This window comes from Balaenoptera acutorostrata, chromosome 4 (genome assembly GCF_949987535.1).
Source record: "Balaenoptera acutorostrata chromosome 4, mBalAcu1.1, whole genome shotgun sequence".
Lineage (NCBI taxonomy): Eukaryota > Metazoa > Chordata > Mammalia > Artiodactyla > Balaenopteridae > Balaenoptera > Balaenoptera acutorostrata.
In genome coordinates this window covers 145,212,405-145,237,530 of record NC_080067.1, presented here as the reverse complement: position 1 = coordinate 145,237,530, position 25,126 = coordinate 145,212,405, and the positions used below count along the sequence as shown (strand labels likewise).

The following is a 25,126-nucleotide window of genomic DNA, read 5'->3' as shown; positions in this document are numbered from 1 at the left end:
GAAATTGCCCATGATAGGGATAGTTACTCCACAAGAATTGCCAAATGCTTCAAATCAGAGGATTTCCCCTGGAGAGCCGGTTGCTAAACATTTAGTAACACACCACTTCTGAGACACTGGGGTCCCTTCCACCCGCCAGAGCTGACATTATGGCCTGGCCTTTCCTCTGTCTCTTCCAGACTGGACTGTCCCTGATCCTCTGTCTCTAGAATCTATCTCTGCTACTACACCTTTCCCTTTATCCCACCTATAAATGTACCTGCTTTTCTCATCCTTAACAAACCAACTAGACAAATAAGATAAACCTTCTTCTAATTGGATTGTAAACTTCTTGAGGGCAGGACTGAGTCTTGTGCACTCTTGCATTCCTAGCTGCTGGCAATTTCTGACACACAGTAGGCATGCAACAAATGTTGGGTGAGTGAACACGTGTTTCTTTTTTTCTTAAACTACTCTCCCCTTTGCTCTCTTTGTTGCTTAGTGCCTTTCATGAATAGCCTATGTTGACCTTCCCATATCCTCCCAACCTTCCACTAGCAAACCTTTGGAAACTGGCAACATTATTGGAGGTCACCCAGAGGTTTTGACTTGACAAATCCAATACCTTTTTATCAACTTGTGTGGTTGGTTGATTGAATTTCTCATTCGTATTCAGCTCTCTGGAGATCGACGCTGTGAACTGTTTCTGCCTTGCTGAATGTCCTTCCTTGGCATCCAGGACGTGGGTCCTTTCTAGCTTTTTCCTAATTCTCTGACTGCTCCTCCTGTGTTCTTGGTTGTCCAGTTTTCCTTCTTCAGTCTCTCAGATAGTTCAGTTGCTCTGCTCGATTGGATTCTGCCTGCATACCTCCCTTGGTGCGAGTTATTCTGCAGCTGAGGGTCAAGCGTGGTAATGGAGGAGTTGGTATTTGTGATTGTTCCTTTACAACCTTGTCTCTCCCACTAGACTCTGAACTCATGGCAGAGCCCACCCCTAGTTAGTGCTTAGCTCAGTGATGGCACTTGGAGGAAACTGACTTGGTGAATGTTGGATAGATGGATGGATGGGTGGATGATGGATGGATAGACTGGTGGATGGATGGATGGATGATGATGGATGGATAGATTGGTGGATGGATGGATGGATGATGATGGATGGATAGATTGGTGGATGGATGATGGATGGGTAGATTGATGGATCATGGATGGGTGGATGGATGGATGATGGATAATGGGTGATGGATGAATGGATAGAGGAACAATTGAATGAATGAATGGATTTGAAGGGTAGGTTGAACTTAGATTGTGAAAAGAAACAAGTATCAACATAACTTCTTAATTATAGAGACAAGTCATTCAACATTTCTGAACTGTGTTCTGAGAGTAAAAGACACTCTACAGTGTGCCTCTCCTGCGTACTTTTTCACTTTCATACCTTTGCTCATCTGTCTCCTCTACCTTGTATACTCTCCTCCCTGTTCCCATCTATTGAATACTAAGTGCCTATGGTATACTCACTCCTATGAGGAGGCATTGCCATTCCATGAGGCTCGATGGAATTGCCACCTCCTTTGTACTTCTCTTATGACCCTCACCACATTCTGCCTCCAATCAGTCATTGAACCAGAAGTGTAATCTCCCCTCAAATCCTTTGTTTACTGAGGGCACCATTCTGTGTCACCTCTAGTACCTGGACACTCAATACATACATAGACTGAGATAGATCACTTATTTTGATAGTAGTTATTTGTTTCTCAAGTCTTAGATATAATGTTATAAGTAGGAAGATTTATGGGCTGGGCCAATTTCCAGCAGATCATTTTATTTAAAAAATTAGAACAGAAAAGTGTATTCAGCATGTCTGTTTGAGTTGGACACAGATAATAAAAGAGAGGAAGGTGGCTCTTTTGAACATAGACACTGTCGTGTATAGGATGCTTCGTGTCTTCAGGGTTGATTAATCCTGCTCTTCCCCACCCTAAGCAGAATCCCAGGGGATTGCCTTCATTTTTTACCCCTGACATCGCAGCATATTGCTTTTGTCCTCAGGCCCCCTCCTCTCATGGTTCTGAGATGGCTGTCACAGTTCCAGCTGTCCCCAAGACAGGACAATATCACATGACCTTTCTTTGTCAGCCAAGAGACTTTCTCCAGGAGTCCTCCTGTTATGTCCCCCAGGGTTGAATTGGCCAAAATTCAACCTCATGCTCATCCCTAAACCAATCAGTGGTGAGAGGAATGGGTGCCCAGTGACAAGATTTGCCCCTGGGGGCTTCCCTGGTGGCGCAGTGGTTGAGAGTCTGCCTGCTAATGCAGGAGACACGGGTTCGAGCCCTGGTCTGGGAGGATCCCACATGCCGCGGAGCGGCTGGGCCCGTGAGCCACGGCTGCTGAGCCTGCGCTTCTGGAGCCTGTGCCCCGCGACGGGAGGGGCCGCGATAGTGAAAGGCCCGCGCACCGCGATGAAGAGCGGTCCCCGCACCGCGATGAAGAGTGGCCCCCACTTGCCGCAACTGGAGAAAGCCCTCGCACGAACCAAAGACCCAGCACAGCCAAAAATAAATAAATAAATAAATTTAAAAAAAAATAAAAATTAAAAAAAAAAAAAAAAAAAAAAAAAGATTTGCCCCTGAAGTTGGGGCAGGGTCACCCTTCGCCAGGGCATGTCGGGGGGCTGGGCTACATACCCAGGCGAAGTTGGGTTTCCTTTCTCAGGAGAAGGGGGCAGCCGGTGTGTCTGCTGCCTTTGCCACCTGTGGGGAGGGGGCGGTAAACACACGAGCGGGCCCACAGCTCACCGTGACTGTGCCTGGTGTCGCTGGTGGGAATGGAGCCTTTTCGCAAAAGACGGCTGTTGTTCACTCAGGGTCCGGGGTGTTTTCTGTCGAGAAGGCAGCAGCTCTCTAGGACATCTAGTTTTCCATCTTCCCAGTAGCTGACCTCAGCGTATGAAACATTCACTGTTGCTGACACAGGTGGCCAGGAAAATCTGTGCGTAGGGAGTGGCTTCTCGTCCGCGTGTTTATGGAACGAGGACGCTGCATGTCCCTGAACATACGATGCCTTGTGTCTCTTCGCTTGGCACTGCCACAAACACTGTCTCGTTGGACTTGCACCATTTCTCTCTAACCCGTGGCTTGCAGATGGGCAGACTGAGGCGGAGAGCGGTCTGTTGGCTGCTGGTGGTCAGCACCCATCTGGCTCTGAGCCTGGTCTCTCTGTGCACCGCGACTGCTTTGCAAATTAAACTTGCCCTTGAGATGCTCAGGTGTGTTTAACTTTGACCATTTCCAGTGAGAGTTTTCCAATGATCGCGATCACGTGTGTTCTCCTACTGCGTAGATCAGGGGGCTCATTGGATCCAGGGGTGACGGGGTTCAGAGCACTTGACCTTGGCAGGGCTGGGCACCATGTTCTTCATCATCTGCTTTCTGCAGGACCAAGGGCTGTTCAGCTGGCGTGAGCAGTTTGCTCTCATACCAAGGTTCTCAAATGGCTGTGTTTTTTGACTTCTTGAGTCTGGTTTGCATAATTTTCTGACTTTTCTGCTTTGATTGGGCCGGTTGTTACCTCACGCGGCTGGTAGCGTGCCTTTCTCTGGCAAAGCTTCTGTCTCCCTAGACTTCGTGACATCTTTTTGGATCCTTTGTGGGCTTTACAGCTGCATTACGGATAATTCACGTTGTCAGATAAATGCCCTCTGGATAGATGAAATATTAATAACATTATAACGCTAATTTAAAAATACCCATTGCACATATTTAATAGAATCTTCTCTGGCCTTTGCTCTTGTCTTTAAATCAGGTCCAATAATATTCAATCATAAATCAAGTGTTTCTTTTGGCATAGAAGAGGTTTGGGCACGAAAATGTACTATAGGATGACACAGTATAGGAAATTTTAGCCCAGGCTTTTAAAACCCATGTTCCCTTTGCAGCAATTGGAAACTAAATACTATTTTAACCACTTGTCCGTGGAAAGCATTTAACCAAATCATAGTCAATATTGGCTTTTGGATTTAGAGAAAAAGAAATTTGGAAACACCTTAATTAACTCAAGATCTGTGCGGCCATGCAAAGCATGACCTAATTCACTGCTATCCCCTCCTTTCCTGCTGAGCGGCCTGTCTCTGAGCACGGGAGGCCCCATGGTTCCATGAGGCTGGGTGCTTATCCCACATCACTGTGAAGAAAACACTTTGCAAATGTGTTTAGGATTATACAAGCATTATTATGTAGTTCTTCTCTGATTATCAAGATGAATATTCTTGGTTCTGAAAATCTGGAAAATGCCCATGATTATAAAGAAGAAAATAAGACTCCCCAGAAATCACATTGGAAACCCAAAGACCACTTCCAGTAGTGATTTCCTGAACTTTCTTAGAGCCTTCCTTCCTCCTCTTTCTATCTCCCCTCTTGTTTTTTTTTTTTTAATTTTTATTGGAGTATAGTTGATTTACAATGTTGTTAGTTTCTGCTGTACAGCAAAGTGACTCAGTTATACATATACATATATCCACTCTTTTTTTTTTTTTTAGATTATTTTCCCATATAGGCCATTACAGAGCATTGAGTAGAGTTCCCTGTGCTATACAGTAAGTCCTTATTAGTTACCTGTTTTTTTTTTTTTTTAATTTTCATTAAGGTCTGATAGAACTGAAATCTTATGAGTTAAGTTTATTTGTAATTTATTTATTTTATTTTTATTTTTTAAATTTATTTATTTTTGGCTGTGTTGGGTCTTCGTTTCTGTGCGAGGGCTTTCTCCAGCTGTGGCAAGCGGGGACCACTCTTCATCGCGGTGCGCGGGCCTCTCACTATTGCGGCCCCTCCCGTTGCGGGGCACAGGCTCCAGATGCGCAGGCTCAGCAGTTGTGGCTCACGGGCCCAGTTGCTCCGTGGCATGTGGGATCCTCCCAGACCAGGGCTCGAACCCGTGTCCCCTGCATTGGCAGGCAGACTCTCAACCACTGCGCCACCAGGGAAGCCCAGTTACCTATTTTATATATAGTAGTGTGTGTATGTCAACCTCCATCTCCCAGTTTATCCCTCCCCTTATCCCCTGTAGAAAACAAACCATAAGTTTCTTTTCTACATCTGTGACTCTACTTCTGTTTTGTAACTAAGTTCATTTGTACCCTTTTTCCCCTCTTGTTTTTCATCCATCTGTTTTCTGTTTATGATATTGGAATCAGACTATATATATGGTTTTTGTATCCTAATTTTCCCCCAAGAATTTGGATTTTCCATATCCTACCAAACCCTTTGCCCCACCAGTTGGGCAATTTGGTTTAAATACCTCGATGCACAGGCCCGCAGCCTTCTGGTGGAGTTGGCTGGGGGCCTCTTGGGTGGAGTGGGAGGCTGAATTGGTCTGTGGAACCATTTATAAATAATATTGTCCATTGCAAATATTGATTTTGATGCAATACTTAAGGCATTTTCTAACTTGGAAATATTTTTGACTGAAAAAGCTGCCGTTTGCAATTTGTCATGTTGTGAGGATTTTGTTAAATGTACTAAATATTTTGGGATTGGATATTTGATTTGGAAACTTGCATAAGCACAGAAATTCCTGTATCTACAAAGAAAAAAAAAACAGATTGGATTTTAGAGCTGTACCGACAGGCATATTCTGAGGAAAATATTTTATTTTTATTTTTATTTTTTTAATATGGTAGTTCTCTAATCTCTTAAAAAAATATGGATCCTTGTGGTATCTACAAATTAAAAAGACTGTTTCTTTCCTGGGACTAAAACAGTTGTCTAATTACAGTTCTCAGGATGTTGAATAAACCCCATTACTCTTTGTTTTGAGCAGACAAAAGTGCTAAAGTAATGATCTGGGGAAACCATTATTACTAAAGCTGTGGGCTGTGAGGAAAGGAAAACATTTTCAAAATATTTTCTTTGCAAAAGTATACGTGGGCTTCAGTATATCCGTTCAGACTTGGCCCTCATTTCATCCCTGATTTTTGCTTCGTAATGCTGAACTTCCCTGGGAGAAATGGTGCCCCATCTCCCCCCTCACCTTTTTTTTTTTTAAAGTAAGGCTTTTAAGTTCATTCCCCTTTTAGGATATTTTAAAGTAACGTTTCAGAAATAGGATTTGTCACTAAATGTATAGTTGATCCTTGGTTTTAATATTTGGGAAAAAACTGGGGCTTAATATATTGAAATTCTCTTTCAGGTTGTTCCAAGATCTTTGAAGACCCAGGAAAAAGCCGTGTTGACCAAAAGCAAGACAAATGACTCACAGAGAGAAAAGATGGGGGAGCCAAGGGCAATTAAAGGTAAAACAACAAAACCCAGAAAACCCTACCTTTCCTAGTCAAGAATTTTTAGAAAAATGTGAATGTAAATATTTTATATCTTCAATATTTTGATATTTGTGGTCCCAAACCTCCAAAGACCTTTTCTTGGGTCCTTTGGTGTACTTAGAGGACTTATGTTGGTTCCATTGATTCTCCCGCACAAATAAGATGCCCCTCGCCCAGTACTACCTGTTCCTGCCTTCAACACTGTAGAGTTGTTGTTGTTGTTTTTTTAAGAGAAGAAACCCCTGCAAAAATCAGTGGGGGGAATCTTATTTCACAGGTGTCTTAAGACTCTCAACTATTTATTTATTTATTTATTTATTTATTTTTTATAAATTTATTTTATTTGTTTATTTTCAGCTGCATTGGGTCTTTGTTGCTGTGCGTGGGCTTTATTTGTAGTGAGCAAGGGCTGCTCTTTGTTGCAGTGCTCTGGCTTCTCATTGCGGTGGCTTCTCTTGTTGCCGAGCACGGGCTCTGCGTGTGCGGGCTTCAGTAGTTGTAGCTCGTGGGCTCTAGATCGCAGGCTCAGTAGTTGTGGCGCACGGGCTTAGTTGCTCCGCGGCATGTGGGATCTTCCCGGACCAGGGCTCGAACCCATGTCCCCTGCATTGGCAGGCGGATTCTTAACCACTGCGCCACCAGGGAAGTCCCTCAACTATTTAAATAAACAAAAACTGGATATTATAGATGATGTATGATGTTTGATTTATGCAGCATAGAATAGCAATGACTTAGTGGATCTACACTTAGGAAAGAAACCTTGGCTATACATCAATGGCTAAATGAATGTATAGTTAGCTATATTTAGTGTTTAGTAAGCTCTTCATGCATCATTTTATTTTATTTTATTTTTAGGTGGGAGAATTTTAGTTTATTTTTAAAAATTTTTTATTTTTAAACATCTTTATTGGAGTATAATTGCTTTACAATGGTGTGTTAGTTTCTGCTTTATAACAAAGTGAATCAGCTATACATATATCCCCATATCTCCTCCCTCTTGCGTCTCCCTCCCACCCTCCCTATCCCACTCCTCTAGGTGATCACAAAGCACTGAGCTGATCTCCCTGTGCTATGCGGCTGCTTCCCACTAGCTATTTATTTTACATTTGGTAGTGTATATAAGTCCATGCCACTCTCTCACTTCATCGCAGCTTACCCTTCCCCCTCCCCGTGTCCTCAAGGCCATTCTCTATGCCTGCGTCTTTATTCTTGTCCCGCCCCTAGGTTCTTCATAACCATTTTTTTTTTTTTTAGATTCCATATATATGTGTTAGCATACAGTACTTGCTTTTCTCTTTCTGACTTACTTCACTCTGTATGACAGTCTCTAGGTCCATCCACCTCACTACCAATAACTCAATTTCACTTCTTTTTATGGCTGAGTAATATTCCATTGTACATATGTGCCACATCTTCTTTATCCATTCATCTGTCACTGGACACTTAGGTTGCTTCCATGTCCTGGCTATTGTAAATAGAGGTGCAAAGAACATTGTGGTACATGAATCTTTTTGAATTATGGTTTTCTCAGGGTATATGCCCAGTAGTGGGATTGCTGGGTCATATAGTAGTTCTGTTTTTAGTTTTTTAAGGAACCTCCATACTGTTCTCCATAGTGGCTGTATCAATTTACATTCCCACCAACAGTGCAAGAGGGTTCCCTTTTCTCCACACCCTCTCCAGCATTTATTATTTGTAGATTTTTTAATGATGGCCATTCTGACTGGTATCATTGAGGTGATACCTCATTGTACTTTTGATTTGCATTTCTCTAATGATTAGTGATGTTGATCATCCTTTCATGTGTTTGTTGGCAATCTGTATATCTTCTTTGGAGAAATGTTTAGGTCTTCTGCCCATTTTTGGATTGGGTTGTTTTGTTTTTTGATATTGAGTTGCATGAGCTGCTTGTATATTTTTGAGATTAATCCTTTGTCAGTTGCTTCCTTTGCAAATATATTCTCCCATTCTGAGGGTTGTCTTTTCATCTTGCTTATAGTTTCCTTTGCTGTGCAAAAGTTTTTAAGTTTCATTAGGTCCCATTTGTTAATTTTTGTTTTTATTTCCATTTCTCTAGGAGGTGGGTCAAAAAGGATCTTGCTGTGATTTATGTCATAGAGTGTTCTGCCTATGTTTTCCTCTAAGAGTTTTATAGTGTCTGGCCTTACATTTAGGTCTTTAATCCATGTTGAGTTTATTTTTGTGTATGGTGTTAGGGAGTATTCTAATTTCATTCTTTTACATATAGCTGTCCAGTTTTCCCAGCACCACTTATAGCAGAGGCTGTCTTTTCTCCATTGTATATTCTTGCCTCCTTTATCAAAGGTAAAGTGACCATATGTGCGTGGGTTTATCTCTGGGCTTTCTATCCTGTTCCATTGATATATAGTTCTATTTTTGTGCCAGTACCATACAGTCTTGATTACAGTAGCTTTATAGTATAGTCTGAAGTCAGGGAGTGTGATTCCTCCAGCTCTGTGTTTCTCAAGGTTGCTTTTGCTATTCGGGGTCTTTTGTGTTTCCATACAAATTGTGAAATTTTTTGTTCTAGTTCTGTGAAAAATGCCACTGGTGCTTTGATAGGTATTGCATTGAATCTGTAGATTGCTTTGGGTAGTATAGTCATTTTCACAATGTTGATTCTTCCAATCCAAGAACATGGTATATCTCTCCATCTGTTTGTATCATCTTTAATTTCTTTCATCAGTGTCTTACAGTTTTCTGAGTACAGGTCTTTTGTCTCCTTAGGTAGGTTTATTCCTAGGTATTTTATTCTTTTTGTTGCATTGGTAAATGGGAGTGTTTCCTTAATTTCTCTTTCAGATTTTTCATCCTTCGTGTATAGGAATGCAAGAGATTTCTGTGCCCTAATTTTGTATCCTGCTACTCTACCAAATTCATTGATTAGTTCTAGTAGTTTTCTGGTAGTTTTTTAGGATTCTCTATGTATAGTATCATGTCACCTGCAAACAGTGACGTTTTTACTTCTTCTTTTCCGATTTGGATTCCTTTTATTTCTTTGTCTTCTGTGATTGCTGTGGCTAACACTTCCAAAACTATGTTGAATAATAGTGGTGAGAGTGGGCAACCTTGTTTTGTTCCTGATCTTAGTGGAAATGGTTTCAATTTTTCACCATTGAGAAAGATGTTGGCTGTGGGTTTGTCATATATGGCCTTTATTATGTTGAGGTAAGTTCCTGCTATGCCTACTTTCTGGAGGGTTTTTATCATAAATGGGTGTTGAATTTTGTCGAAAGCTTTTTCTGCATGTATTGAGATGATCATATGGTTTTTGTCCTTCAATTTGTTAATATGGTGTATCACATTGCTTGGTTTGCGTATATTGAAGAATCCTTGCATTCCTGGGATAAACCCCACTTGACCATGGTGTATGGTCCTTTTAATGTGCTGTTGGAATCTTTTTTTTAGTTTTTTGTTGAGGATTTTTGCATCTATGTTCGTCAGTGATATTGGCCTGTAGTTTTCTTTCTTTGTGACATCTTTGTCTGGTTTTGGTATCAGGGTGATGGTGGTCTCATAGAATGAGTTGGGGAGTGTTCCTTCCTCTGCTGTATTTTGGAAGAGTTTGAGAAGGATAGGTGTTAGCTCTTCTCTAAATGTTTGATAGAATTCACCTGTGAAGCCATCTGGTCCTGGGCTTTTGTTTGTTGGAAGATTTTTAATCACAGTCTCAATTTCAGTGCTTGTGATCGGTCTGTTTATATTTTCTATTTTTTTCCTGGTTCAGTCTCGGAAGGTTCTGCTTTTCTAAGAATTTGTCCATTTCTTCTAGGTTGTCCATTTTATTGTCATATGGTTGCTTGTAGTAATCTCTCATGATCCTTTGTATTTCTGCAGTGTCAGTTGTTACTTCTCCTTTTTCATTTCTAATTCTATTGAGTTGACTCTTCTCCCTTTTTTTCTTGATGATTCTGGGTAATCGTTTATCAATTTTGTTTATCTTCTTAAAGAACCAGCTTTTAGTGTTATTGATCTTTGCTATCGTTTCCTTCATTTCTTTTTCATTTATTTCTGATCTGATCTTTATGATTTCTTTCCTTCTGCTAACTTTGGGTTTTTTTGTTCTACTTTGTCTAATTGCTTTAAGTGTAAGGTTAGGTTGTTTATTTGAGATGTTTCTTGTTTCTTGAGGTAGGATTGTATTGTTATATACTTCCCTCTTAGAACTGCTTTTGCTGCATCCCATAGGTTTTGGGTCATCGTGTTTTCATTGTCATTTGTTTCTAGGTATTTTTTGATTTCCTCTTTGATTTCTGCAGTGATCTCTTGGTTATTAATTAGTGTATTGTTTAGCCTCCCTGTGTTTGTATTTTTTACAGATTTTTTCCTGTAATTGATATCTAGTCTCATAGCATTGTTGTCAGAAGAGATACTTGATATGATTTCAGTTTTCTTAAATTTACCAAGGCTTGAGTTGTGACCCAAGATATGATCTATCCTGGAGAATGTTCCATGAGCACTAGAGAAGAAAGTGTATTCTGTTGTTTTTGGATGGAATGTCCTATAAATATCAATTAAGTCCATCTTATTTAATGTATCATTTAAAGCTTGTGTTTCCTTATTTATTTTCATTTTGGATGATCTGTCCATTGGTGAAAGTGGGGTGTTAAAGTCCCCTACCATGATTGTGTTATTGTTGATTTCCCCTTTTATGGCTGTTAGCATTTGCCTTATGTATTGAGGTACTCCTATATTGGGTGCATAAATATTTACAATTGTTATATCTTCTTATTGGATTGATCCCTTGATTATTATATAGTGTCCTTCTTTGTCTCTTGTAATAGTCTTTATTTTAAAGTCCATTTTTTCTTATATGAAAATTGCTACACCAGCTTTCTTTTGATTTCCATTTGCATGGAATATCTTTTTCCCTCCCCTCACTTTCAGTCTGTATGTGTCCCTAGGTCTGAAGTGGGTCTCTTATAGACAGCATGTATACAGGTCTTGTTTCTGTATCCATTCAGCCAGTCTATGTCTTTTGGTTGGAGCATTTAATCCATTTACATTTAAGGTAATTATGGATATGTATGTTCCTATTAGCATTTTCTTAATTGTTTTGGGTTTGTTTTTGTAGGTCCTTTTCTTCTCATGTGTTTCCCACTTAGAGAAGTTCCTTTAGCATTTGTTGTAGAGCTGGTTTGGTGGTGCTGAATTCTGTTAGCTTTTGCTTGTCTGTAAAGGTTTTAATTTCTCCGTTGAATCTGAATGAGATCCTTGCGGGGTAGAGTAATCTTGGTTGTAGTTTCTTCCCTTTCATCATGTTAAATATGTCCTGACACTCCCTTCTGGCTTGCAGAGTTTCTGCTGAAAGATCAGCTGTTAACCTTATGGGGTTTTCCTTGTATGTTATTTGTTGCTTTTCCCTTGCTGCTTTTAATATTTGTTCTTTGTATTTAATTTTTGATAGTTTGATTAATATGTGTCTTGGCATGTTTCTCCTTGGATTTATCCTGTATGGGACTCTCTGTGCTTCCAGGACTTGATTAACTATTTCCTTTCCCATATTAGGGAAGTTTTCAACTATAATCTCTTCAAATATTTTTTCAGTCCCTTTCTTTTTCTCTTCTTCTTCTGGGACCCCTATAGTTCGAATGTTGGTGTGTTTAATGTTGTCCCAGAGGTCTCTGAGACTGTCGTCAGTTCTTTTCGTTCTTTTTTCTTTATTCTGCTCTGCAGTACTTATTTCCATTATTTTATCTTCCAGGTCACTTATCTGTTCTTCTGCCTAAGTTGTTATGCTATTGATTCCTTCTAGAGAATTTTTAATTTCATTTATTTTGGTGTTCATCATTGTTTGTTTGCTCTTTAGTTCTTCTGGGTCCTTGTTAAACGTTTCTTGTATATTCTGCATTCTATTTCCAAGATTTTGTTTCATCTTTACTATCATTACTTTGAATTCTTTTTCAGGTAGACTGCCTATTTCCTGTTCATTTGTTTGGTCTGGTGGGTTTTTACCTTGCTTCTCATCTGCTGTGTGTTTCTCTGTCTTCTCATTTTGCTTAACTTACTGTGTTTGGGGTCTCCTTTTCTCAGGCTGCAGGTTCGTAGTTCCCGTTGTTTTTGGTGTCTGCCCCCAGTGGCTATAGTTGGTTCAGTGTGTTGTGTAGGGCTCCTGGTGGAGGGGACTAGTGCCTGTGTTCTGGTGGATGAGGCTGGATATTGTCTTTCTGGTGGGCAGGACCATGTCCGATGGTGTGTTTTAGAGTGTCTGTGACCTTATTATGATTTTAGGCAGCCTCTCTGCTAATGGGTGGGGTTGTCTTCCTGTCTTGGTAGTTGTTTGGCATAGGGTGTCCAGCACTATAGCTTGCTGGTCGTTGAGTGGAGCTGGGTCTTAACTTTGAGATGGAGATCTCTGGGTGAGCTTTTGCCGTTTGCTATTACGTGGAGCCAGGAGGTCTCAGGTGGACCAATGTCCTGAACTTGGCTCTCCCACCTCAGAGGCTCAGGCCTGACACTAAGCCGGAGCACCAAGACCCCATCAGCCACACGGGTCAGAAGAAAAGGGAAAAAGAAAGAAAGAAAGAGGGAGAGAGAGAGAGAGAGAAAGAAAAGAAAAAAAGTTATTAAAATAAAAAATAATTATTAAAAATAAAAAAATTAAAAAGTAATAAAAAGAAAGAAAGAAAGAAGAGAGCAACCAAACCAAAAAACATATCCACGAGTGATAACAAGCGCTAAAAACTATACTAAAAAAAAAACCCAAAAAACGGACAGACAGAACCCTGTGACAAATGACAGAAGCAAAGCTATACAGACAAAATCATACAAAGAAGCATACACATACACACTCACAAAAAGAGAAAAAGGAAAAAAATGTACATATATCAATATACGTTGATTCGTTGTCTATTCAGGTATTCCACAGATGCAGGGTACATCAAGTTGATGGTGGAGATTTAATCCGCTGCTCCTGAGGCTGCTGGGAGAGATTTCCCTTTCTCTTCTTTGTTTGCACAGCTCCCGGGGTTCAGCTTTGGATTTGGCCCCGCCTCTGCGTGTAGGTCGCCTGAGGGCGTCTGTTCCCCGCCCAGACAGGATGGGGTTCAAGGAGCAGCTGCTTCGGGGGCTCTGGCTCACTCAGGCGGGGGGAGGGAGCGGTACGGAGGAGGCGGGGCGAGCCTGCGGCGGCTGAAGCCAGCGTGACGTTGCACCAGCCTGAGGCGAGCCCTGTGTTCTCCCGGGGATGTTGTTCCTGGATCATGGGACCCTGGCAGTGGCGGACTGCACAGGCTACCGGGAGGGGCGGTGTGGAGAGTGACCTGTGCTCACACACAGGCTTCATGGTGGCTGCTGCAGCAGCCTCAGTGTTTCATGCCCGTCTCTGGGGTCCACGCTGATAGCCGTGGCTCGCGCCCTTCTCTGGAGTTCATTTAGGCGGCGCTCTGAATCCCCTCTCCTTGCGCACCAGGAAACAGTGGTCTCTTGCCTCTTAGGCGGATCCAGACTTTCTCCTGGACTCCCTCCCGGCTCGCCGTGGCGCACTAGCCCCTTCAGGCTGTTTTCACGTCACCAACCCCAGTCCTCTCCCTGGGATCCGACCTCCGAAGCCCGAGCCTCAGCTCCCAGCCCCGCCCGCCCCGGCGGGTGAGCAGACAAGCCTCTCGGGCTGGTGAGTGTTGTTTGGCGCCGATCCTCTGTGCGGGAATCTCTCCGCTTTGCCCTCCACACCCCTGTGGCTGCGCTCTCCTCCGTGGCTCCGAAGCTCCCCCCTCCGCCACCTGCAGTTTCCGCCCTCGAAGGGGCTCCTGGTGTGTGGAAACCTTTCCTCCTTCACGGCTCCCTCCCACTGGTGCAGGTCCCATCCTTATTTTTTTGTCTCTGCTTTTTCTTTTTTCTTTGCCCTCCCCAGGTACTTGGGGAGTTTCTTGCCTTTTGGGAGGTCTGAGGTCTTCTGCCAGCATTCAGTAGGTGTTCTGTAGAGATTGTTCCACATGTAGATGTATTTCTGATGTACTTGTGGGGAGGAAGGCGATCTCCACGTCTCACTCCTCCGCCATCTTGAACGTCTCTCCTGTAGAGTTTTTAAAATCACTGCTTTCTAGGTACTGCAGTCGTCACAACTCTTCCTTTCTACACTGCCTTCCGCTTTCTTCTGCTCCTTCCAGAAGAGCCATAGGACCATGAACAATGTCCACAGCCCTGTGCTTTTATGATAACTATATTTTTCTGTCCTGTTACTAGGTTTTGTTCATAGTTATTTTATAGTTATTTTGCCTGAATTCAATTGAAACCTCATTTTGAGAGGCACAGGCAGGGATTGAGTCTACGCATTCATTAGCTATGCAAATAAATAAATAAATAAAGGTGGAGGATTTCAGCACTTTATCTACAAAACATGCCCCTTAGCTCTTCAGGACTGTCAGGCTTCCCTCCAGAAAGCGTTCCAGGGGTTGGAAGAGATTATGGTGGGACCTGTATAGCACTCACTTAGGCCGTAGAACTTAAAAGAGTCTCTCCTCTGCTGACATTAAGCCAGGAGTGATGAGTAGATGCCACAACAGTCCATGGTGTCTGGGACGGGCCTTGCGCAGAGTTCGTGTCCAGTAAGAAACAGTGCAATTCAATTGGATGTGGTTCTTGAGGCCATGCCCCCCATCAGGGCCTGTATTCTTCATCAGTTAAAATATTGAAGATAAAGATGTGTTAGTTTGCAGGGCTGCTGTAACAAAGTACCACAGACTGGGGGAGCTTAGGCAACAGAAATTTCTTCTCTCCCAGCTCTGGAGGCTGCAAGTCTTGAGATCAAGGTGAGGGCAGAGTTGGTTCCTTCCGAGGGCTGTGAGGGACAGTCTTCCCAGGCCCCTCTCCTTGGCTTGTAGATGGTTGTATTCTCCCTGTGTTTTCACATTGTCTTCCCTTTACACAGGTCTCTGTTTCAAAATTCCATTTTTTAAAAAAAATAAGGGCACTAGTCATATTGGGTTAGGGCCCACCCTAATAACCCCATTTTAGCTTCATTACCTCTAGAAAGACCCTGTCTCCTAATAAGGTCACATTCTGAGCTACTGGGAGTTTGGGCTCCAACCCATGAAGGGTTGCATGCTGGAAACAGTTCAACCCACTGCAGTAGTTATTTGTATTCATTTGGAAAGATAAGCCATCTCCTACTGAAGGAGTTCAGTTTCTTATTTTTAGACAAATATAGAGGTACATTTGGTTTCTCATTCTTCCACGTCCCACTGGTCTCTCTTGCTTACCTTGGGGAGTGCAGGCACCAGGGCTGGGGCCAGGGTAAGCCAAGTGAGGCACAAAGTTTAAGGAGATGCTTCCTCTCAGGTGCCGGCTGGGCACCTGCAGGAGCCTGAGGGCGGGCGTGGGGCACCTCCTTAAATCGTGGGCCCCAGGTGGGCATCTCACTGGCCTCCCCCTCCTCCCACTCCCTTTAGTAGACCACTGCCCACAGCAGAGTCAGCCCTGAGTCAGCCCTGTGCAGTTCTTAGGGTAGGTTTTGCTGCTAAGGGACTGACATGCCTAATATCCACTCACCTAGAACGAGTGTGTCTCATGATCGGCTCATTCGGTGAATGGATCCATTATGATGAGTCTGCTCAGAGCCATTTTGTCTAAAATGTCTTCACTTAATCACTAGTTAGCTTAAAATTAAAAATTCAGTTTTAACATTAAAGACAAAGGGCCCTTATGAAAAACTGGCAATTTATTTCTTGAGAATTGTTTTTCTCAAAGGTGCAAGATTTTATACAATATCAGAATATTTGCTTTCTTCCCAAAAATGATTATCTCTTATTAAGTGCTTACTCTGTACATAGCACTCTGAGAGGTTTTGGAGGCGTGATTCAGTCTAATCCTCACAAAGGCCTTATGAGTAGGCAGGGAAGAGTAGCCAAACAGTGGTTCTACTCAGGGACTAACCAGTTGCAATAGAGGCTGGCCAAATCTTGCGTCACACCTGTGTGAACCTCTGAACATCAATTTGGAGGTGGTAATTGAGGGTACTTTCCCTCCTGACATCAAATAGGTGGTGTCTTTTCCAATACCATCCACCAGTCTTCCAACTCTCCAGTATCAACTGAGTATCCTACAGTTTGATTCATTTCTGAGACTGCCTGGAGTTAGCCCCAGACACCACAGGCTAAAGGCTCGGTTCCACAAGACTGCCGCCCACTTCAGAGGCCAGCAGAAAGCATCAGGTCCTCAGGTTACCCACCCTTCTGTCCACCTTGGCTTCAGAGTTGCGGGTTCCCACAATCCCCCCCCCTCCAGGATTCAGTAATTTGCTAGAAGGAGTCACAGAACTCAGGACAATGCTGTACTTACTGTTACAGGTTATTATAATAAGGATACAAATGAACAGACGGATGGAGGTTTGTGGTCGAGGTCCAGAAGGGTCCCGAGCACAGGAGCGTCTGTCTCCAAGGAGTCGGGGGGGACCACCCTCTTAGCACATAGATGTGCTCACCAACTTGGAAACTCTCCAAATCCTGTCGTTTAGGGGTTTTTATGAACATTTCATCACATAGGCAAGATCAATAATGAATCAATCTCCAGCTCTTCCTCTCTCTCCAAAGGAAGGGGGTGGGGCTGAAAGTTCCAGGCCTCTCATCCAGGCTTGGTGGTTCTGAGACCATCCTGAAGATTTCTAGGGGTTTGCCAAGAGTCACTTCATTGGAGCAAAACATAGTCCTGTCACCCTTAGCACTCAGGAAATTTAAGAGCTCTGTGCCAGGAACTGGCAACAAAGGCCAAGTGTGTTTTTTATTCTACCACGGTAATATGATCCCCATTTTACAGATGTGTAACGAAAGACCATAGAGAGTAGAGTGACCTTTTCTAGGTTTCTGAGGAGGGAAACCGAATCTGGCTTCCATCTTCCATCTGACTCTGCACCTCTGCTTGGATGCACTAAGAGAGAGCCCTTGCCCCCATGCCTTCTAGGGCCTTCTCTTGCCCATCTCCCATTCCACACTGCCCTTGAGGGGCCTGGGAACCCAGAGCTCCTGCCCAAACTGGCCTGAGCATCTTCCGGGCCTACACAGGCCTCTTTCCTGCAGTCCGTCTCCTTGGGCAGGTCCTGTGTGTGCTTCTCTAGGCCTGAAGGATGACCAGCATGGCCGTGTGGGCTGGAGTGTCCCGATGACTGTGTGGGGACCTTGCAAACAGGCCAGAACTGGCTTGGGAAGAGAAGAGGGGTAGGGAGCGCCCATTTCTGTTCTTGCCCCAGCCCTGCAGATATTCAGGTCTTCTCTTAACTCTTTTACAGTTTTGCCTCCCTAATTACAAAATGCTTATTTTCCCTTTGGCCCTGTGTGCCAGTCCACACTTGATGCAATTATAGCTAAAGCAACCCAAATCAAATATGTGTTTCTGTATAGTAAGCCACTGGCATTTGCAAAACAAGAACGAAGAAGGGAGCGTTTCATTTTTCAAGATACCCAGTAATAAAATAATATTGGATTGTGAAATCCAAAGTCATAAACATATACATTACCAAAGGAATTTATTGCAAGAAATAGGTAGTAAAGAAAGGGTTTTTAGATAACATGGATTCAGGTTTTGCAAGGCTTCAAGGGCAAGTAAAATAGAAAATAGAAGGCTCCCACAGTGATATAAAAGCATCACGTCATTCATCAATGACTAAATATTTGAGAAATGCTCATTAGAGACATAAAAGTAAATTAGAAGTGCTCTTAAAAAAATCCATAAAAACCCCTCAAATGGCAAAAAGAACAGACACCAAATGACTGCAGAAACAGTCAAGGGTATTTGTGGTGGGAAGAGGCATGGGGAAGGTGGTAGAACTTTCATCCTTCTGGGCTTTAGGGACTTTGCTTCTTGGCTGATCTGGTTTGGAGGATGGCAGCACCATTCACACTGACTGGTGAGTAGATCCCTTGAGTTGATGATGATCCTGATGGTGGTGGTGGGTTAGGGTCATAGAGTCTGGCTCCCTAAGGTGGAGGAGCTGGGAGGCATTTTTGTTCCCTGCTTCCCTGCCTTTCTGCCAACGTACATGCCTCTTGTTCTTCAAGTCTCCTTGATGGCATCTCCTTGATTCTCTGTATCACTCAGCTCTTTTGCTCCCCTAGGTATTACCCACGTCCCTCATCTGGCATTGCCACTGGCCGTCCGCTCTCAGGACTGACCTCTGGGTGTCTGTGTGAATTGTTTCCCCTTCTCTATCTCTGGAGCGGTGCGACAGTGCTGCATCTGGAATCTATATATCCCCTTCCCCACGGTTTCATCTTTATGCGTTGAAAGTGCCCAAAACTTCCCCATACAAGACATGAGACGTAAACAGTTGTTATTAGGTTTATGTCTTGCTTGGTTACAGATTGAGTGGCCTTTGTAACTTCTGTGATGTTTCTGTGGTCTTGGATATCCAGAATGTTGATTCCGTTTCATTATATTTGGAATCTCCAGCAGGCTGACAGGGTCCCATCATGTTAAGTGAGAATTCAGCTGTTGCCTGAGAAGGGCTCTGAGAATCCCAGAGTCTTCTGGTTGGAGTTTCTTGGTTACTCTTCAGTTTCCAAACTCATTTTGAGGGTGGGATAAGGGTTTGAGATCGTGTCTTTTAGATGGATGGAAATGGTTTGTTTGTGGGTTGGGATGAATTTCCTTTGAAATTTCTGTCGGAGTCTCCTTTTATCTGTCTAGCTGGGAAAGTTTTAAGGGGCATCTTGGTAACCTGGTTATTAAGAGCGTATTGTGTATATTAGTAATTGACTGTCACAAAAATGCTGTGTAACAATATACTTCCAGTCTCAGCGGTTTAAAACAAGTAGCATTTGTTCAGCTCCTGAGCCTGTGGGTCGGCCATGTTGACCGTGGCTGGGCAGTTTTGGTTCTGTAGTTTCCCTCACAAGCCTGGGGATTGGTAATCTTTCAGATGGATGATCTAGAGTGGTCTTGGCTGGAGAGATTGGATGACTGGGCTTTGTCCACATGCCTCTCATCCCCAGCACACCAGCCTGGGTGTGTTCCCATGGAGCTGGAAGGTTACAAGTGCAAACACTTGATGCCTCTTGAGATTTGGGCTGTCCTGCTGTGTTCTGTTGGATGAAGCAAGTCCCATGGGCAGCCCAAAAACAAGGCTTGGGGAAGCAGACCCTACTTAATGAGAGCAACCACAGTCACATGGCAAAAGGCATGGACCCAGGGAGGAGTAGAGAATTGAAACCATCATTTAATCTACCGTAGTGTGACAGGAAAATGTAAGCTATTTAGTCTACCTTCTCTGTGTATCTACAACACATGAAGGGTATTTCGATTATCTATGTGTGTAATCAACTAGCCCCAAAATGAGTAGCTTCAAACAAGAGCCCACTTGCTATTTCTCATAATCCTGTGGGTTGACTGGACTCAGCTGGACAGTAGTTCTCCTTTCTTGGTGTCGGCAGGGGCTGCAGTCATCTGAGAAACCACCGTTCTGGAATGTCCAGGATGACTCCCTCGTGGGCCTGGCACATGGTGCAGGTGTCAGCTGGACACCCACTTCAGGCCTCTGCTGCGTGCTGCCCTGGGGCACAGGGACCGGGTTCCCAGAGGCAGGAAGGGAAAGCTTCTGGTTCTGTGAAGGTCTGAGCTCAGGACCCCAGAGCGTCCCTTCCACGGCGTTCTCTGGATCAGAGGCAGTCCTTAACTCAGCTGGGCTTGGAGGGGGCGGGGGGCAAGCTTGTGGCTCGAGCAGCAGCATGTGGGTGCAGGGGGGAGCGACTGTGTGGGTTGGGTTACCCTAGAGAGACACTAAAACCTACAGAAAAAGCGGTAGTTCCTGAATGTGGGGTCCTGCAGTGGGGGGACTTGCTGTTGTCAGGAAACCTCCAGGATGGACCTCTCTGGGCTGAATGACCCTAGGAGCAGAGTGGTCTTTTCCTGGGGTGACCTCTGCTGCCCTGAGGAGGCCGTCTTGGAGGAGTGGAAGGAACTACCCACCCAACCCGCTCCCAGAGGAGCCAGCTCCGAGAGACCTTTGTCCAGGTTGCCTGCCATCCTCTGTCCTCTCCGTTGTGCGCCAAGAGCATGGGTTACCTTCAAGAGCTGCCCAATTCAATTTCAAGACAGTGCTTCATTCCTTGTGCATTTTTTAGCAACTCTTATCCCCCAAAAGGACTTGCTTTAGACTTAGGGGGGATACTGCCTACTTTCCAAGATCAAGAAATTTGGCTAACAACTACTGAGCCTGCGCGTCTGGAGCCTGTGCTCCGCAACAAGAGAGGCCGTGACAGTGAGAGGCCCATGCACCGCGATGAAGAGTGGCCCCCGCTTGCCACAACTAGAGAAAGCCCTCGCACAGAAACGAAGACCCAACATAGCCAAAGATAAATAAATAAATAAATTTAAAAAATTAAAAAAATAATAATAATTAAAAAAAAATTTGACGATAGGAAAAAATAATGTCTAAGGTTCCAAGTTTGTCATCTTGGACAGCCAAGCTTCCCCTGATCTTGGGAGGACTCCGTGGAGCCATCTGGGGGACAGACCCACCCCACACACAGACCTGGAGGCGAACACTTCCCATGAGAAGCCCGTCTATGTTGGAGGTGGATGTGTTTGCACCTGGAGAGGGTCGGAAAGCCCAGAATACAGATGTACTTGGGACTCCGGCGAGTGCCCTGGCAGATCCCTGGAGTAATGTGTTCAATAGCAAACTTGGAAGTCAGCTTTTGTGTCTGTAGTCCTGTAATGAAGATGTGAATTTTTGTTTTGTGGTTTCCTACTGCTAAGAGTCATAGGCCAGATTTACCAAGAAGAAAACACACAGATATAATAGTTAATAAAAAGTCATGGCCCCTAAAAGTGTAAATTAGAAGAGGTATTTTCAGTGCCAGAAAACAACTGATGGCTAAGATCTACAGAGAACCAAAGATGGGTTGGGGAATGGTTCCTGGAGCCTGGAGCCCTGGGGGAGGGTCCCGAGGATGGGAGGGGTCCCCATAGGATCTAGCTATGGCCAGACCATGGCCAAGAATGGAGGGAGCCTCCAGTGGATGGTGGGAAGGGTTGGGGGCAAAATGTCCCTACTCTTCTCTCCTCCCGCCTCGTGATCTCCAGATGGTGTCACGTTGATCAAACTTGACGGGGGCCAGAAGGCGAAGGAGCCCAGCCGAGGTAGTCTGTAGGGGTCAGCCCTGGGGGGGCTATGGGGCAGGGGTGGAGAATCTGGGATGGGGAGGGGCAGGCAGACAAGAACCAGAACGCACTGGTGCAGAATCTGAAGAAAGGAAAATTTTGGATGAAGTATTTCTCCCTAGAGTATGGGCACCTTAATATTTCATTCATTTAAGTTTAAATTAAATTTTCAAATGAATTAAAGTATCTTCAAAATACAGGGTGAAACCTGTTAATTATGTCAAACCAAAGTTTCTTATGGGCTTTGGAGTCAGGCCAGTCTGGCTTGAATCCTGGCTCCGTTGCTTATTAATCCGGTGATCGTGAACAAATTAGCAACCTCCCTGGGTGTCCACATCCCCAACTAGACGATGGGAATGTGAGCTTTCAGAGTGGTGGTCAGGGTTAAATGAGAAATGTGTGTGGAGCCCTTAGCCCCAGGGCTACCACTTAAGCACTCGATGACCAGTATCTGTGCTTTTTATTAAGTGCTTAATTATGAGGCTTACAGATGTGTAGATGGCATTAGTTTCAGTAGAAAGTTCAAAAGTCCAGTTCTCTCAATATAAGAGAAAATATCATTCTGGGGGTCTCATTTCTTCCTTTAAATGATCACTCATAGATGCTGCCCGTGTAAAATGATGTGTGTGAACTGAATTTGACTTGGGTTTTGGGGGACTTGTCGTATTAGGGTTTTGGGGACTAAAAGTAAGTGATATTCCCAACGGGAGAGAGCTGGGTTTTCTCGTCACTTCATTTACTCTGCATATCTAAAGGCAAATGTTTAGTGCAGAGCTGGGATTATTTTACCATTGGTGTGTTGTGTTCAGTCCTAATGGAAAACCAAACAAAGAAACCTGGTTATTACTATTTGTGTTGCCCCTTTGTGTCTTCTAGCTGCCTCAGGTTCTGAACAGATGGTAACCGTGCTGGCCTCCTGAAGGACATGATTCAGACTGTCCCAGACCCGGCAGCTCATATCAAGGTAGGTTCCATCTCGGCCAGGAAGCTGCCCTGGCTTTCTCCTTGGCTGGACTTTTGCAGATGCCTGCCCACCTGTCAGCGAATGTAAGGGTCAGCCAACCACAGCCGTGGGCTGGACCCAGTCCACCACCTGTCTTTATTCAGCCCATGAGCTAAGAAAATGCTTTTCACGTTTTTCAATGGTTGAAAAAATATCAAAAGAAGAATAGTATTTCATAGTGCATGTAAATTATAGGAAATTGAGACTTCATTGTCCAGAAGGAGAGTTTTCCTGGGCTGCAGCTTCACACTCATTTCCATGCTGTCTAGGGCTGCTTTCACACTGTCACGGCAGAATTGAGTCACTTCCAGCAAAGAACATAGGGTGGCAAAGCCGACGATATTTCCTATCTGGTTCTTTGCAGAAGAAGATTGCTGACCCCTGAGTTAACATTGAAAACCACATCCAAATTCTCTAACTTCTGTTCTAAGTTCATCTCCTTTACACTTCCTGGGGTTACCTAGGGAGAGACGAGAGGGTTTCCAGTGCTCAGCCGTGTCGTTTTATCTGGGCGTGCTGACACTTCAGCAGCTTGTCACCCCGCACCTGCCCCGCCTGCTCACTGACAGCTCTTCCTGGAGCTCTGGAGGTGAGAGAACCACAGGGAAGGGAGACTCCAGCCCAGGCAAGTCCCCGAGAGGAAGCCGGCCCATTCCTTTCAATACTCCGCGTACACATGGTTATAGCCACCGGGAGAAATGAAGTGATGGTTTTTCATATACTTGACCCAAATAAAAGTTACAGAAAAAGTTGGGGCTCGAGCTACATGATCCAGATAGGCTGTCTACACCTGTGCTGATTGGTTCAGCTGTCTACATGGGCCCAACTCACTCACTACCTTGCCAGTTCTTGGCTTCCCCCATATAAATTCATTCCCCCAAATGGCCTCATCGGTTTTACTAATTTTTACTCTTTTCGTAAAACATGTATTGAAAATGGAAAGTGGCTTATAAAGGGGAGGAAGGTTTATGGTTTTGAAAAATTTATGTTTTTTTTTTTTTTGGACTGAAATATAAAACGCCCTCCAAAATGACACGTGCACACACACATTTACAGACTCACGTGCATTTTAAAAGCAGTATATTTGCGAAAGTGTTATATGTACCATGTACAACTCACATTCATGCATGTTTAATTTCTTTGAAAGTGGAATTAGAAGTAATAAGAGTTTAAATGCGTTTTCTGAGCTTTGTGGGTGTTACTGCAAGTGTCAGCGATACGGGGAATCCCAGGGGTGTGGCGCAGTCTGAGTTTCATCCAGGGACAGACACGGGCAGATCCTCTGGGTTGACACTATCATTTGATTTCTGTGTGATAGTTGATTGGGGCATGGCCATTATGTCTACAGAAATGCACGTGGGAAAACTCTTGTGGATGTGATAAGGTTTCTTCAGAAATATCTGGAATGTGTTTGTGTTACACACAGATGGGGGGAGGGGACTTTTTTCTTTTAGTCTCTGTTGACCATGAAGCTGCAGGATGCAAAGAAAAGCTCTCAGGGAAAGAAGCTGATACAAGAAATATCTTCTATAGTTCAGAGTATGAGCGACAACAACTAAAATCCACTTTGACTGGCATTTTATTTGTAACCAACCGGAAGGAAAAGATGAAGTCAGCAAGAAATTATTGCAGATTTTTAAAAGTTAATTCATCAAGTGCAAACAGACACATCTGAGAAACATGATCTCTGAAAAAGTGTTTAGTAGAAATGTTCTGTATTTGATCTCAGGAATGAGCTATGTTTTTAGCTCTGATTTATCTTATTATCCTCACATTGGTTAACGTAAATATAAGTGACAGATAATTTTAAGAAATGGAACCCTGAGAGTCTCTTAAAAACAAATTTCAACTAAAATTGCTTCTGTGTCTTTTGAAGATGACTTGGTAATTTAGAGTTGCATATACTAATAGCTGATGTTGGCTTTGAGGCAGAGAGAATTGCATTAAAGACATTTGTTTCCTTGGTAAAGCTATCAAATTCCACCTATTGGAATTTGAATAATTATTCCTGGACTTCCTTTTTTTTTGTATGTGAAATTGGTGTCCTTGACAACAGTCAGGAAAATAGTTTGCCTTCCACTGTTCCCTTAAAATACTCGATTTGGGGAATTTATTCAGTAAAATTTTCTATGCTGAGAAGTTTCTGGTTGTGGGCTGAGGAATGCAGCTCTTATTTCTGGGAGAGGAAGTTCTTATAAATGACACGTGACAGGTTCCACTTGCTATGTTAATGTAGATAGTGGAAGATTTTGTCTTTGGCTCACTGCTACAGAAATGTTTTTCTCATCTGAAAAGGACTTGAATTCTCCACAGAATTGACTTCACCTGGCAGGTGTGCAAGGAGACAGCCATAAAGACTTTATGTGGCCTTCGTATCCCTCCATAGGCTGATCTGGAGGAAAGAAATGTTCCTTTTTATTTAGGAAATGTATTCCGCAAAATTTCCTATAGTTCTTTTCTGCCAGAGCAAATTACTTTTACCCTTTCATATATTTAAGGAGCTGGAAATAGTTTTTAAAAAGGAAGGATGGTAAATAATTGTGAAATATTAGATATTCTTGATTTAAATAATGTAACAATTGTGGCAATTTACTTACAAAGAAAATGAACAGAACTTTAAACGTATTTCAGCTTATTCTTTATTGATGAAAATATTATTAAGCACATTTTTTGATTTGTCTTTCTTTGCCGGCCCTTCCAAGCACTGTTTT

General features: G+C 43.4%; 1 protein-coding gene across 8 annotated transcripts in view; it reads left to right on the top strand.

The window, feature by feature from the left end:
• ERG (ETS transcription factor ERG) overlaps positions 1 to 25,126 on the top strand; it is a 277,144-nt gene that overhangs the window by 71,030 nt on the left and 180,988 nt on the right. For all 8 annotated transcript variants that reach the window (XM_007183771.2, XM_057545942.1, XM_057545945.1 and 5 more), the window contains 2 exons: positions 6,169 to 6,271; positions 22,289 to 22,376. In XM_007183771.2, coding sequence (XP_007183833.1) covers positions 22,338 to 22,376 — 39 coding nt within the window. In that variant the 5' untranslated portion in view covers positions 6,169 to 6,271; positions 22,289 to 22,337. The remainder of the gene's footprint in view (positions 1 to 6,168; positions 6,272 to 22,288; positions 22,377 to 25,126) is intronic.